At 38.2% G+C, this 12,731-nt stretch overlaps 1 protein-coding gene across 1 annotated transcript in view; it reads right to left on the bottom strand.

Moving 5' to 3' along the window:
* Window positions 1–12,731, bottom strand: part of LOC129225651 (kinesin heavy chain-like) — an 80,024-nt gene that overhangs the window by 19,446 nt on the left and 47,847 nt on the right. The window contains exons 9-12 of the mRNA XM_054860125.1: window positions 3,952–4,056; window positions 3,717–3,865; window positions 2,446–2,594; window positions 1,768–2,033 (exon numbers count right to left, since the gene is read on the bottom strand). Coding sequence (XP_054716100.1) covers window positions 1,768–2,033; window positions 2,446–2,594; window positions 3,717–3,865; window positions 3,952–4,056 — 669 coding nt within the window. The remainder of the gene's footprint in view (window positions 1–1,767; window positions 2,034–2,445; window positions 2,595–3,716; window positions 3,866–3,951; window positions 4,057–12,731) is intronic.

Here is a 12,731-nt window from a genome sequence, read left to right as displayed (position 1 = left end):
GTATTATGTTGTCATAGGCTGATGTTATTTTAATGTGTGTGAAATGCAAATTTCATATTAGTTAATTTTAAGCAGAGAGTTATTTGGGCTTGGTGCTTTTGTAGATATATATAGGCGGAAACTCTGGCCGTGTGATAACTAATGTATTTTAACTTTTGTTAGGGGTTATTTTTAGAGTTAGTATTCGATCAAGGAAGAGTTTTAAATTCTTTTAAAAGCACTATTCTTGCAATTGTATTTGTGTTATAATGCTGCATCTTAACCATGCCACCTAGTAAGAATAAAGCTGTTTCTTTCTTTAAAGAATTGTAATTAATGTGATCTTGGGTATGTGTTTTGGTGTTTCGCATACTGTACGTTTCGACAGTACAATTATTTGAAGCTTAACACTCAATTCAGAAAAAACAAAAAAGGCACAAAATGAACCCAATCAGTTTTTGTGGTCGTCCTTGATAAATCAAGTTCTTTAATAGAACAAGCATAAAAATTACTACATTTTGTTAAAATATTCTCATTTTATTTTATTAAAATCAGAAACTTTAATGTTCAGTCTCAAACAAACAGAAAGAAATTCATCACTTATAGATAACAAAGACAGAAACTATTGAATGTGCAGTTTTATATTACTAATGAAACTACAGTATAACTTCCATTTAACAATACCCAAAATTTAACGATTTCCTCAATTTAATGATACATTTCACTGGTCCGGGCTTGATTGTATTGAATGTTATGCTCCTAGACTTAACGATATCCTTGAGTTAACAATAATTTTTTCCAGTCCTTTGACAACTGTTAAATAGAGATTATACTGTATTTTCATTATTTCTAAAAGCTCATTCATATGCATGAATGACCCTATTAGCGAAAAAATTTTTTGGCAGTCTGTGATGCAAATTCAAAATTCCAAAAATAGTCTGCGAGATAAACCAACATTAAATTCGTAAAATTGAAAGGAGCATCAAGAAATGCTTAAAAAGAACTTACAAAATACAAGCATATGCTGTTGATAAGATCTAGACAGTACAGTACAATATTTGGCTCAGTTAAGATTATTTCTCCTTTAAAAATTTTAGATTTTTTTTCGCTTCCATCTAAGAACTAGTCTGGAGACTTTCTCAAGAATCTTCGACATATGTTGCAGCATTCTACTGTTTCTGCTACCCCGGGTGTATTGCTACATAACATTCAAATAAATCTTGATTCTACTAATTTTGCTCTTTGCATTATTGGCTGATACTATTATGGGGCCATGGTGGCCTGATTGGTAAGGCCTCAGACTTGTGACTGGAGGGTCCCGGGTCCGATCTTAGGTGGTCGAAGATCCGTCGTCTTCATTAAGGGTGACTGGGGGACATTAAATATGCTCGTGGGGGTGCTGGACTAGGGGTTGCTTTGCTTCTGGTCTAGATCAAAAAACCAGAGCTGTCTTCAGAGTCCAATCAAACTTGTTAAACCACAAATAGTGGTAGGTATGGGGGACTCTGGAGTGAAAAGTAATTCTTCTATGTGTTTTTTTTTTGTCTTTTCCTTTTTTTTTAAATGCTTAGTTTTTGATACAAACAATAAATAGATTATTAATCATTTAAGTGCTAAATGGTGATCCAAAACCAACATTGGCAAGTTATTTTGAATAACCTTATTTGATGGGAAATTTGTATACAATAATGTTTAAATGCAAGAATCATTTAATATTGAAAAATGTATATGCCAATCATTTAGAAACTTGTTAAGAAAACAAAAATACAAACTCAAAAAATACCTTACCTCTTCCTGTTCAAGCATTTGCTCTTTCAATTTTTCAATCAACTGACTCTGTCGGTCGATTTCGTCATCCTTTTCATCTAGTTGGGTGTATAAGCGACTTCTTTCCTCCTCAAATTTGACACGTTCAGCATTACTTAAAGGCTCAGAAGATACTTGAACAATATTTACAGGTAGATTTGACACAGGAATAATTTCTGTCAAGCTGGTTGTGCTGTTTTCCATTATGTCTTTCATAAGTAGTTGTTCATCATGAGGTACATTTTCTCCTAAAAGAGGAATTATAAATTTATTAATTTCTATTATAATTTATTTTAAACCTTTTATTTCAGCAGAAAAAAAAATGATTATTTAACAAATGACAGATTTCACATTTGTTATCATGAGTTTCATTTCAAAAGGAATTGATTCTCTTGAGCAAAAAAAAGTGTAAGAATGAAAAATAAAGCCAAAAAGCTTACAGGCCACAAATATTTTACTCCTCAAAATACACTACAACTAATTTTTACAAAGTAGGGTAGAAAGTTCATCAGTTTTGATCGATCATCAGTCAATAAATATTGGCAAATTGACGAATCCAGGAGCAATGCAGAAGAAAAAATCTGTTGTTTTTCTTTCTAATGGAAAGTTGTTGCCGATGACTAAGGGCGGCAGGCAAAGAAAATACAAAAATATATTTACCATTTCTCCATCTGCTTAATTCATACTCTGCTCTTGTCAACTGTGCTTTCACTCTTAAAGCTTTCTCCCTTTCCTTCTCATACCTTCTCTTCCACTCTTCAGCTGTTAGCTCTTCATTAACAACAACAGTATTTTTAATTGTTTTGGCCCTAAAATAAGAAACTTTGAATTAGATTTGTAGATGGAACTTTTGCTTTTTCAAATCAAGTCATGAATTGAACAGAGAAATGAAAGATCAACATTTTACCTGTTTAAAGGAACAAACTTTTAAGGCAATGTTACTTTCATTTTAAACAAGACAAATAACAGTGTAAGATGTGTAAAAATAAACAAATTAATGAAATACTTGAATTTTAACTTTCATCCTTATGCATTTACCAATATAAATAACAGTGAGACAACAGTAAAATCTCATTACAATGAATACAGACAAATTATCCGTTTCAACGAAATTTATTTTCAGTCCCATTTTAGTTCTGTCAGATTGCTTGAATTTCTTCTCCTTCTTCTTCCGCACTACAGCTCAGGACAAGTCAAGGCCCTCTCAAGAAGTTTTCTCCATTTTGCCCTGTTAGACACTATTGTCCTCAAACTACCAGCACTGATCACTTGGGGAACTTTTTCAAAACTGTCTAGCTACTAATGGACAACTGGCCTCTCTGCTGGGCTCCATCTGGTTTAGAAATTGTTACTTTCTTAGTTGGTTCATTGTCATCTGATTTCTAGAGATGTTAACTTCCTTTAATGTGTTTAGCGTTGATAAAATGGGTCACATCCGGCTGCTTATAGAATTTCTAGCAAATCTTGAAATTGCAAAGGATGTGCTACTTGTTGTTTTCATTGATAATGTAGTGATGTCAGGAGTGGTGGATATTGACTACATAACTCGGTTTTTGTTAAATCAGGTTTTTGTTAAATCACTGTTTAATACATGAACTTACATGTTTACTCTTCCAGTGACAATTTCCCTCTGACTCCCAGTACAGATTCTCAGTTAGCCTTGTGGGAGTTCAAGTGGTTACGCAATTGGGGTTTCCATAATTGTGCAATTGGGATTTCTCCTTTTGCTGATACTGATCTGATGAATTTATGGATTTCTCACAATAGCACTAAAAATTCTCTCATGATTTTCCTTTCAAATGCTGCTTGAATTACAATGAGATTCCCCTTTCAATGAACAAATTTCTTTGCTAGAATTTTGTTGTAACAGTGTTTTACTCTATACATAAAAAGGAATATTATCATTATATTGTTTGAAGAAAAATTCTTACCTGCGCCCGAAGTCAAGCGTAGATTTAGTTTCACATTCGTTGAAGGATGCAGGCGAACAGCAAATAATAATTGTAGTACGTGAATTACCCCCTAAACTCTCTTGTAAAATTCTTGTTAACTTACTATCTCGATAAGGTATGTGAGATTTCTGTAAAGAAGAATAAATTACATTGCATATAATGATACCTTACATATTCAACTAAGAAGATAAATATCAGTTTGCAAAAAACTTACATTTCCATCTGCAAGTGCTGAAATTACATTTCCTAATGCTGATAGAGATTTATTAATATTTTTTGCTTCATCTAACACCATTCCTTCAGCACCAGTTTTACTGACCTATGCAAAAAAAAAAAAAGATAAAAGTCCTATTTCTTAAATACAAAGCAAAAATCCACATAAGTAAAGCAATATAAGAGGAAATTATGAGGAATGAAAAAAGTTGTTTCAAGGTTTTGAAAAGCCTTTCTTCAATGTTAAGCACAGCCAGCCAAAAAGGTAAGGAATTAATAATCAAATTATGAGCAAAAAAATTTAAATAAAGAAGCACAATGTAATTCAAATTCTTATTAGAATCTTTTTCTATGTTTCTTCTATTTTTATAAAATTTAAACTCAGCACTTAAAGTGTGACTTCAAATGCCTTAAAACAGCTTTTATGACAGAAAATTTTATTTCTACCTCCCTTTTAAGTTTTTTTTTTTTTTTTTTTTTTGAGCAATCACGACTGGTTATTGTTATCACTTGACTATTTTTGACGTTCCTTTGATTTTTCCCACCGCCAGCCTCCGCACCATCACCGGGCTCCTCACGATGCTGCACCTCTAGCGAAAACCGTCTCCAGGTTGCATCCATGTCCTACACACATGCACATACATACACAACTACACACACACAAACACACACATACACACACGAATACATACAGACACCCACACATACACACACAAAAACATACCAACTACCCACCCCATACACAACTACCCACACATTCATGCCTGCACACAGACACAAACACATATGCCTACACACACATACACATTGGCATAGCACATCAGGGTCCTCTTTTGTGTACCACCCCCCCACAGACACAAACACACATGGCTACACACACATACACATAACCCATACACACAAACACATACCCCCACACACAAACACACACGCCTACATACACACACTCGTGATTGCGAGAAACATAATTTGAATTCAAGATGTCAAAATTCAAATTAATTTTTTTGCACTTTATTCTTGTATAAAGCTTCACTACATTTACATAAAGTTGCAAACATAGTGTGAAACACGTAGCGTGACTTGTCAACTTGCTTAAGCTTGTCGAGACTTCAGGCTACGTCAGTAAAATATACAAACAATTTTGTTTTCTACATGGAAAACAGATGATCCCCACCACAGCAATTTTATCTTCACATAGTAAAACCAATGTCTTATATTTAAATGACAGGTTTTTGGCTCATAACTATTGTAATATGCAATCATTTTTTTTCATTCAGCAAATGCATTTGTAGAACATTTTCTTTCACATAAAGAATGATTAAACGTTATAGCTTGGGTAGTGTGAAGTTCTATAAACTATCATTACTAGTGTAAACTAGAATTTGACCTTGTTCCTATGCGCCAGCAAGGTTAGTTTCATTGTTACATACTTGTTAAGCATCAAGATTTCTGGACGTTTAAAAAGTACATAAGTTTTCTCTATGTTGAATTCCATTGCAAAGTTTATGATTACAAAGGGAATCCTTGGTTTTAACATAGATTCACTTTTGGAGAATATCTTTCTAGTGCTTGATAACTCTTTTAAACTATAGTCAAACCTATGAACAATAATAAATCAGGGGTGTCGCGAATTTGCTCTTTCATATAATTGTTTTATTCGGAGTACCGCGTTGGGTAAGTTTCCATATTTTTGGGATGGTTTGCCGCTCCGATATGTAAGTGAGAATAAGCACTTTAGTCCCAAGGTTTTTTATTGACATAGGAAAAAGGGACACATCACAATTCACATAAAATATTTACATCTCGTATAGTATGATTGCTCGAAAAACAAAAATGTCCAAGAAAGTCAACGAGAGACCAGACATCTCCAGAGCTCTAATCGCATCCTTCCTTCTCTCGTCCTGTTCTCCGCATCTCTCCCCTTCGTCCAGTCACCCGGTTCCCACCAACCCCATTCGACAAGAGCCCCCACATCCGGTCAGGGGTCAGGGGTCAAGAGGGGTGTGAGAGGCGACCTTGACGAGCGTGGGAGCAGCTGTTCACGACACGCCCCCACCAAGAGGGAAAATTAGCTCCTTTTTATAGGGGCTTAATTTCACTAACTGCACATAGTAGCACAAATGTCTAACACTGGAACAAAACACATCAGGCAAAATGACAAATGCTTCAATTTACAATATTTTAATTGCAATCTGCAGGGATACACATTACTATGGAAAACATATTTACAAGCATTTAAAATTATATTCTACTCCAGCCTGGAGAGTGCATCTGCGCTTAAATGCTGTTTCCCAGGACGGTGGGTAATAAAATGGCTCCACCGCTGCAAAGCTAATGCCCAGCGTGTTAATTTAGGACTCTTAGGAGTCGTCTCATTAAGATACTTCAGTGGGTTATGGTCAGTGATAATTTCCACCTGCGACCCGAAAATCCATTTGTCAAATTTATTTAGCCCAAAGAGTACCGCCCAAGCTTCCTTTTCAATGCTAGCCCAATTTCTCTGACTACCTGAAAATTTTTGGCTAGCGAAAGCGATAGGTCGGAAATTTCCTTCCGTATCTAGTTGTGTTAGACAACTACCGACGGCATAGTCTGACGCATCACAGTGCACCTGAAATGGTTCCTCAAAATTCGGGGTGGATAGCGCCGTGACCCGACATAAAGCAGTTTTTAAACTTTCGAAGGCTCTCTCTTCCACCTCTCCCCATCTGACTAAATTCGGACCCTTTTTCTTTGTTAGTTCCGTAAGCGGGGCTGCTATCTCAGCGTAATGAGGTATGTATTCTCGATAAAACCCCATCAGTCCTAACACCGATCTTACCCCCTTTTTAGTAGTGGGCCTGGTTAATCTTTTTATCGCCCCTATTTTTTCTTCGTCCGGCGCATGCTCTCCACTCCCTATTGTATGACCCAAATACTTGATTTTTCTAGCCGAAAAAATACATTTGTCAAAACGCACAGCAAACCCTAAATCTTGCAGGTGCGTTAATACCGCCTTTACGTGTATCAAATGTTCTTCGAATGTTTTTGAGAAAATTATTACGTCGTCGATGTATGCTTGCGCGTAATCTTTATGCTTAGCTAGCGCCCGGTTAATCTCTCTTTGGAAGGTACCAGAGGCCCCGGCAAGCCCGAAGGGCATGGTTTTCCATTGATAAACCCCATAATGAGTTGCAAACGCCGTTAGATGTTTGCTCCGTTCATCCATTTTTATCTGCCAATAACCCCTCAATAAATCTAAGCTTGTAAGATATTGTGCAGATCCAGCTTCAAAAATTAATTCCTGCATGTCTTTCATTGGAAATACCGGAATTTTCGTTACCGCATTCAATGCCCTAAAATCTACGCACATTCTAATAGATGCATCCTTTTTAGCCACACAAACAATGGGATGAGCAATTTCTGATTTTGATGGCTCAATTAGATCTAACTCTAGTAATTCCCGGATTTGCCTGTCCACCTCCCTTCTATAAGCAACAGGGATGCTGTAGCAGTGCGGTTTCTTATACTCCAAATTGGGTTTTAGCTCAATTTTATGACATCCAACCCCAGCTGGCTGAACTGTTTTCGTAAAAACATATTCATATTGGGTAAGCAAGTTCCTTACCTCGTTTGTCTGTGAGGGAGTTAAATGAGGCATTTTCAAATCACTAACCGCTTTCAGAAAATTACTGCCTTTCTCTGTAGTTGGCATTAATTCTACTTTCCCAAATTCTTCTTCACCCTCAAAAATCACGTTTACAGCATTAGCTCTTGATATATAATGTCGTATTTTATTTTGATGCACATGTCTTTTGGCACCATCGGGCATTTGGATAATAAAAGAGTGCTTGTTTCTCTTTTCCACTATCGTCGCCGGCCCCTGCCAACGCGCGTAAATTTTATTTGTTGAATCGGGAATTAAAACCACGACACTTTCTCCTACCTCAAATTTTCTATCCGATGATCGTAAATTGTAATAATGCGCAGCTCTTTCTTGAGCGATTTCCGCGGTAATTTCCGCTTCTCTTGCCGCATTTTCTAACCTAGTCTTTAGCTGTTGCAAATAACTTGAAACCGGAGTCGTGTTTAATTGCAAATTATCAAACTTTCCCGCCCAAGTATTTTTTAGGATTGCTAAGGGACCCTGAGGTGGCCTGCCATACATGAGTTGAAAGGGCGCAACTCCCGTCGTAGTATTGGGTACCTCCCTATATGCCCAAAGAACATAAGGAATTTGTAGGTGCCACCGCCTCCCTTCCTCTCTGATCACATGGTGTAACATCCTTTTTAAAGTTTGATTAAATCTCTCCACTAATCCATTACTCAAAGGATATGCAGGCGTGGAAAATCTAGGGCTCGACCCGATCCTTTTTTCAAATTCCTTCGTTAACTCTGCATTAAAGTTCGGGCCATTATCCGAAGCTATAACATTTGGAATTCCTGTTCGGGAAAAAATTGCTAGTAACGCTTCACAAGTAGCTTTAGCGGTAATACTAGTAAGCGGTACGGCTTCTGCCCATCTCGTATGTTGGTCAACCAAACACAAAATATACTTATGACCCCGTGAGCTGGCTGGCTCAATTGGTCCAATTAAATCAACATTGACCACCTGAAACGGTAAATCTGGACGCGAAACAGGAGTTATTGGGGCCCTATCTGACACTTTAATAGGTTTCCTCAATTGGCATTCTTTGCAGGCTGCGATGAACCTTTGAACATCGGAGCGTAGACCTTCCCAGAAGAATGAATATTTAATTCTCTCTAGAGTTTTCCTCACCCCCATATGACCACCGAAAACGGAATTATGGGCCAAACTCATAACTTCTTCTCTGGAATCCTTTGGGACCACCAATTGTCCCACCTTTTCCCCCAAAACCGTATCCCTATGAAATAAAACGTTATCTACAACGTAATAATTTCCCTTTCCTTCTTGGGCTTTTTTCCATCCCTCAGCGAGTCCTTCGCACAGCTCCTGCTTCCGGCGAAAATGGTCAGCTGTTCGACCACCGAATTCTTCTATCCCATTTTCCCCCGAATTTTGCTCTCTTCCGGTGCTCCCTCCATCCGCCGATCGCGTATCTCTTCCCGAGGTGACCTCAAAATCTTCCTCCCCCACTACTTCTTCCACCGCTTGACCAGAAAGCCCCTTTCGTGGCAAACTCTGCTGAGTTTCCTCCCTTTCTTCTTTTCCTGCCCTACTAGGATTCGTTTTTTCTCCTGAGAACGACTCCTCCGCTGGGGTGGGTGAGCAAATCCCCCCTCCCTCGCTAAGCATTTCAAAAATTTCCGGGGGTAGCAAAATTTCCTCCGCTAACTCATCCGCGATCGCGCAGAGCACTTCTCGATGAGCGCTGATGCCTTCTCCCGTTACTATTCCTAACGGTACATTCACCAACGGACATTTTACTGCTGGACCAAAAATACCCTTTAAAAATATTGCGGGTTTTCCCTTAGTTTGGATATTTTCTACTAGTTGTCGTCTAATGACGGTAATTTCCGTCCCGGAATCCAATAAGGCCTTTGCATGCTTCCCATTCACACTAACGGGCACCCTTTTTAATTTGCAAAACCGATTTTCTCGGTTACGAATAGGCATACCCAATGAAACCACCTTTGCGACTACCACTTCCTCATCCACAGACCCTTCTGCTGTGTTAACCTGATTAACATTGGCCCTTGGTTTAAATTCCGAGGTTACAGTTTTCCTCTGTGAATTTTCCTTAGGACAATTTCTCTTCAGGTGAAATTTTGAACCACAAGTATAGCATTCCAAATTATTTGGTTTGCTCCTACTTCGATCAAACTGAGGCGCCGCGGTTTTAACTGAAGCAAAGTTTTTCTTTTCCGTGCCCTTTTCGTCCCGAGGCTTTCCGTTTGAAAATTCGGCCCCCCGTCCTTTTTGAATTCCATATGATTTTCCCTTAGCAGAAAAAAACACATCGCATTCACGACCTAGTTTTTCCGGCTTAAACCACCCGCTTTCTTGTCGTACACCTATGTGCACCGCTGTTTCTTCGTCCAGCCCTTGGTATATTTTGTCGGCAATTATCAACTGATTCAGTGTATCAAAATCTTTAACTTCCCTTAACTGCAAGTAATACTGCCATAACGTGGTCAGTCGGGTTGAAAATTGACCAAAAGTCTCCCCATCACTCCGTCTGGCCTTTCTGAAATTCTCTAAGCATACTTGCGGAGACGGTTCATACTCTTTAAGCACTATTTTTTTCAATTCGGCATAATCATCATATTTGTCGTCAACTAAATAGGTTAAGAGATTGGCTGCCTTTTCTCCCAGAAGGTTTATAAGTACTTTAGCTTTGTGTTCTGACCCTACCTTTTCGCTTACGAATGCCCTTTCCAGACTATGAAAAAAATGGTTCCACCCGTCCGCTTTGTTCGGCACTCTAAGAGTTAGGACTCGAACTGCTCTAACTATCTCTTCCAAAGTCCTCTCTCTCTGGTAGTTTTCTCCACTATCAGAATTCCTACGTTCCCTCATTACCCCCTGCTGATTGATTCTCGCCAATTCAATGCGCTCTTCACTTTCTCGTTTTTCACGTTCGCGCTCCCGCTCTCGCTCCCGCTCCTCTTTTTCCTGTTCCTCCCTTCGTAATCTTTCCTCCACCACACTCCCATATATATCCTTTATCCCCTCTTCATCTTTTTTAAAATCATCACTTTCTGTAATTAGTTTTATCAACTCACAAATTTTACTGTTAGGTGTAACCTGCAAGCCCATTTCTTCTGCTAACACCATTAGATCTACCTTTCTCCCTTTCTTTAGGAAAGCCATTTTATTTACTTATTTTAACAATAGCAAAAAGAAATATACTTCAACTAAAACTTTCCCGAGTGACAATATTTAAATATGTTCAAAAATACATTTACGTTAAAGCTATTTCATTAACCAACAATGCATTCAGAATTACAGATAAGAATATATTTTACTTTAAGAATGACATTAAAATTTCTTTTTTAAATTTGCCACCTCTTAGAGCATTCTAATTCTATTAAATATACATTGTTAAACATTACTGACACACAATTAAAGATCGAATAGAATCCCTGCAAAAAGCAAATAAAATGAAAAGAAGCAAATGCCACTCACCACACTCGATTGAAGACTTCGGGATCATCACTACCACTCGTGCACAGATGAGAGTTTCAACTTAATCACCACGAAGACGGTCACACACGAATCACTAGCAGCACACAATTTCTGCTGGATACCAATTCTTCCACAAAACACGAAAAAGAACACTTTGCGGCTAGTCGAAGGGCTCTTCTGTCCTCATCGTTACGAACGGAATGGAGGCTCATCAGTGGTCCACTGGCGCAACTTCTCGACGTCATCAACAGAAGACGGTTAAATCGACAGTCAATCGGATACCCTTATCGGAATCATCATTAGAAGACGGCTTGAATAACGGTCCACTGGATCCACATCTTGGCGTCATCATCAGAAGACGGCTTGAATAACGGTCATTATTCGGAGCCACGTCTTATAATCCTTGCCAGCAACCAGATCTGTAAACTGCACTCCGTTGGAGCTATTTCTCATCATCAGATCATCGTCGCAGCCAAACCAATCCCTCACCGCTGCCACCATTGTCGCGAATTTGCTCTTTCATATAATTGTTTTATTCGGAGTACCGCGTTGGGTAAGTTTCCATATTTTTGGGATGGTTTGCCGCTCCGATATGTAAGTGAGAATAAGCACTTTAGTCCCAAGGTTTTTTATTGACATAGGAAAAAGGGACACATCACAATTCACATAAAATATTTACATCTCGTATAGTATGATTGCTCGAAAAACAAAAATGTCCAAGAAAGTCAACGAGAGACCAGACATCTCCAGAGCTCTAATCGCATCCTTCCTTCTCTCGTCCTGTTCTCCGCATCTCTCCCCTTCGTCCAGTCACCCGGTTCCCACCAACCCCATTCGACAAGAGCCCCCACATCCGGTCAGGGGTCAGGGGTCAAGAGGGGTGTGAGAGGCGACCTTGACGAGCGTGGGAGCAGCTGTTCACGACAAGGGGCTCACCAAGTTTAAAATTTTTCGGAGGAGGAAAAGTCTCAATTTTCCGAATGAAATTTCAGATTTCCCGAACGATAAAGTAAAAACAAACACGCACACCTACAACTACAGAGAAATGACAAGCACCTTTTAGAAAAAGTTGCAACAATGCAATACTCTTCCCAAATTTGTCAAACCGTAACACAAAGTTTGCTGAAAGAGAAAAACTTTTGGGAGGTCTCAGTGACCTTCTGTTGGGAAACTCCAGCATAGAGAGAATTTATGACACTTTTCCATAACTAAATAATAAATTAGTAGGAACTTTTTCATCAAAGCTACATATAAAATTTTGACAAATCATATTGACTATTTAGGACACAATTGTGTGTGTGGTCCCACAACATTTTGGTACCACACACACCATAGCATTACTCTTGAAATTTTTTTATAATTTTCTTTACGTTCAGGAAAAAAAAGTTAGCTAAAAAAAGCATTCTTTGTGAATCATTAATTTAAAAAAAAAAGCTAAACATTGAGTTAAGACAAACAGAACTGTCAAACAACAGCAAGGAAATATGGCAACAGGGCTGAGGAGAGGCCATCAGGATAGTTGGAAACTGCAGGCGAGCCCATTCTGCTTGGAATTCTGGCAATGCCAAATTATGTAAATTTTGTATCATGTGATATGTATCAAGTAAAAGTATATATACCTTGTCGCGACATGCAAGCAAGCCGCTTGCCATCATTTTAAGTTTATTTGCTGATATTTTGTTAAGTGTAAT

Source organism: Uloborus diversus, chromosome 1 (genome assembly GCF_026930045.1).
Source record: "Uloborus diversus isolate 005 chromosome 1, Udiv.v.3.1, whole genome shotgun sequence".
Taxonomy (NCBI): domain Eukaryota; kingdom Metazoa; phylum Arthropoda; class Arachnida; order Araneae; family Uloboridae; genus Uloborus; species Uloborus diversus.
Note: the sequence above shows the minus strand (reverse complement) of the source record. Positions and strands in the feature narration are given on the sequence as shown.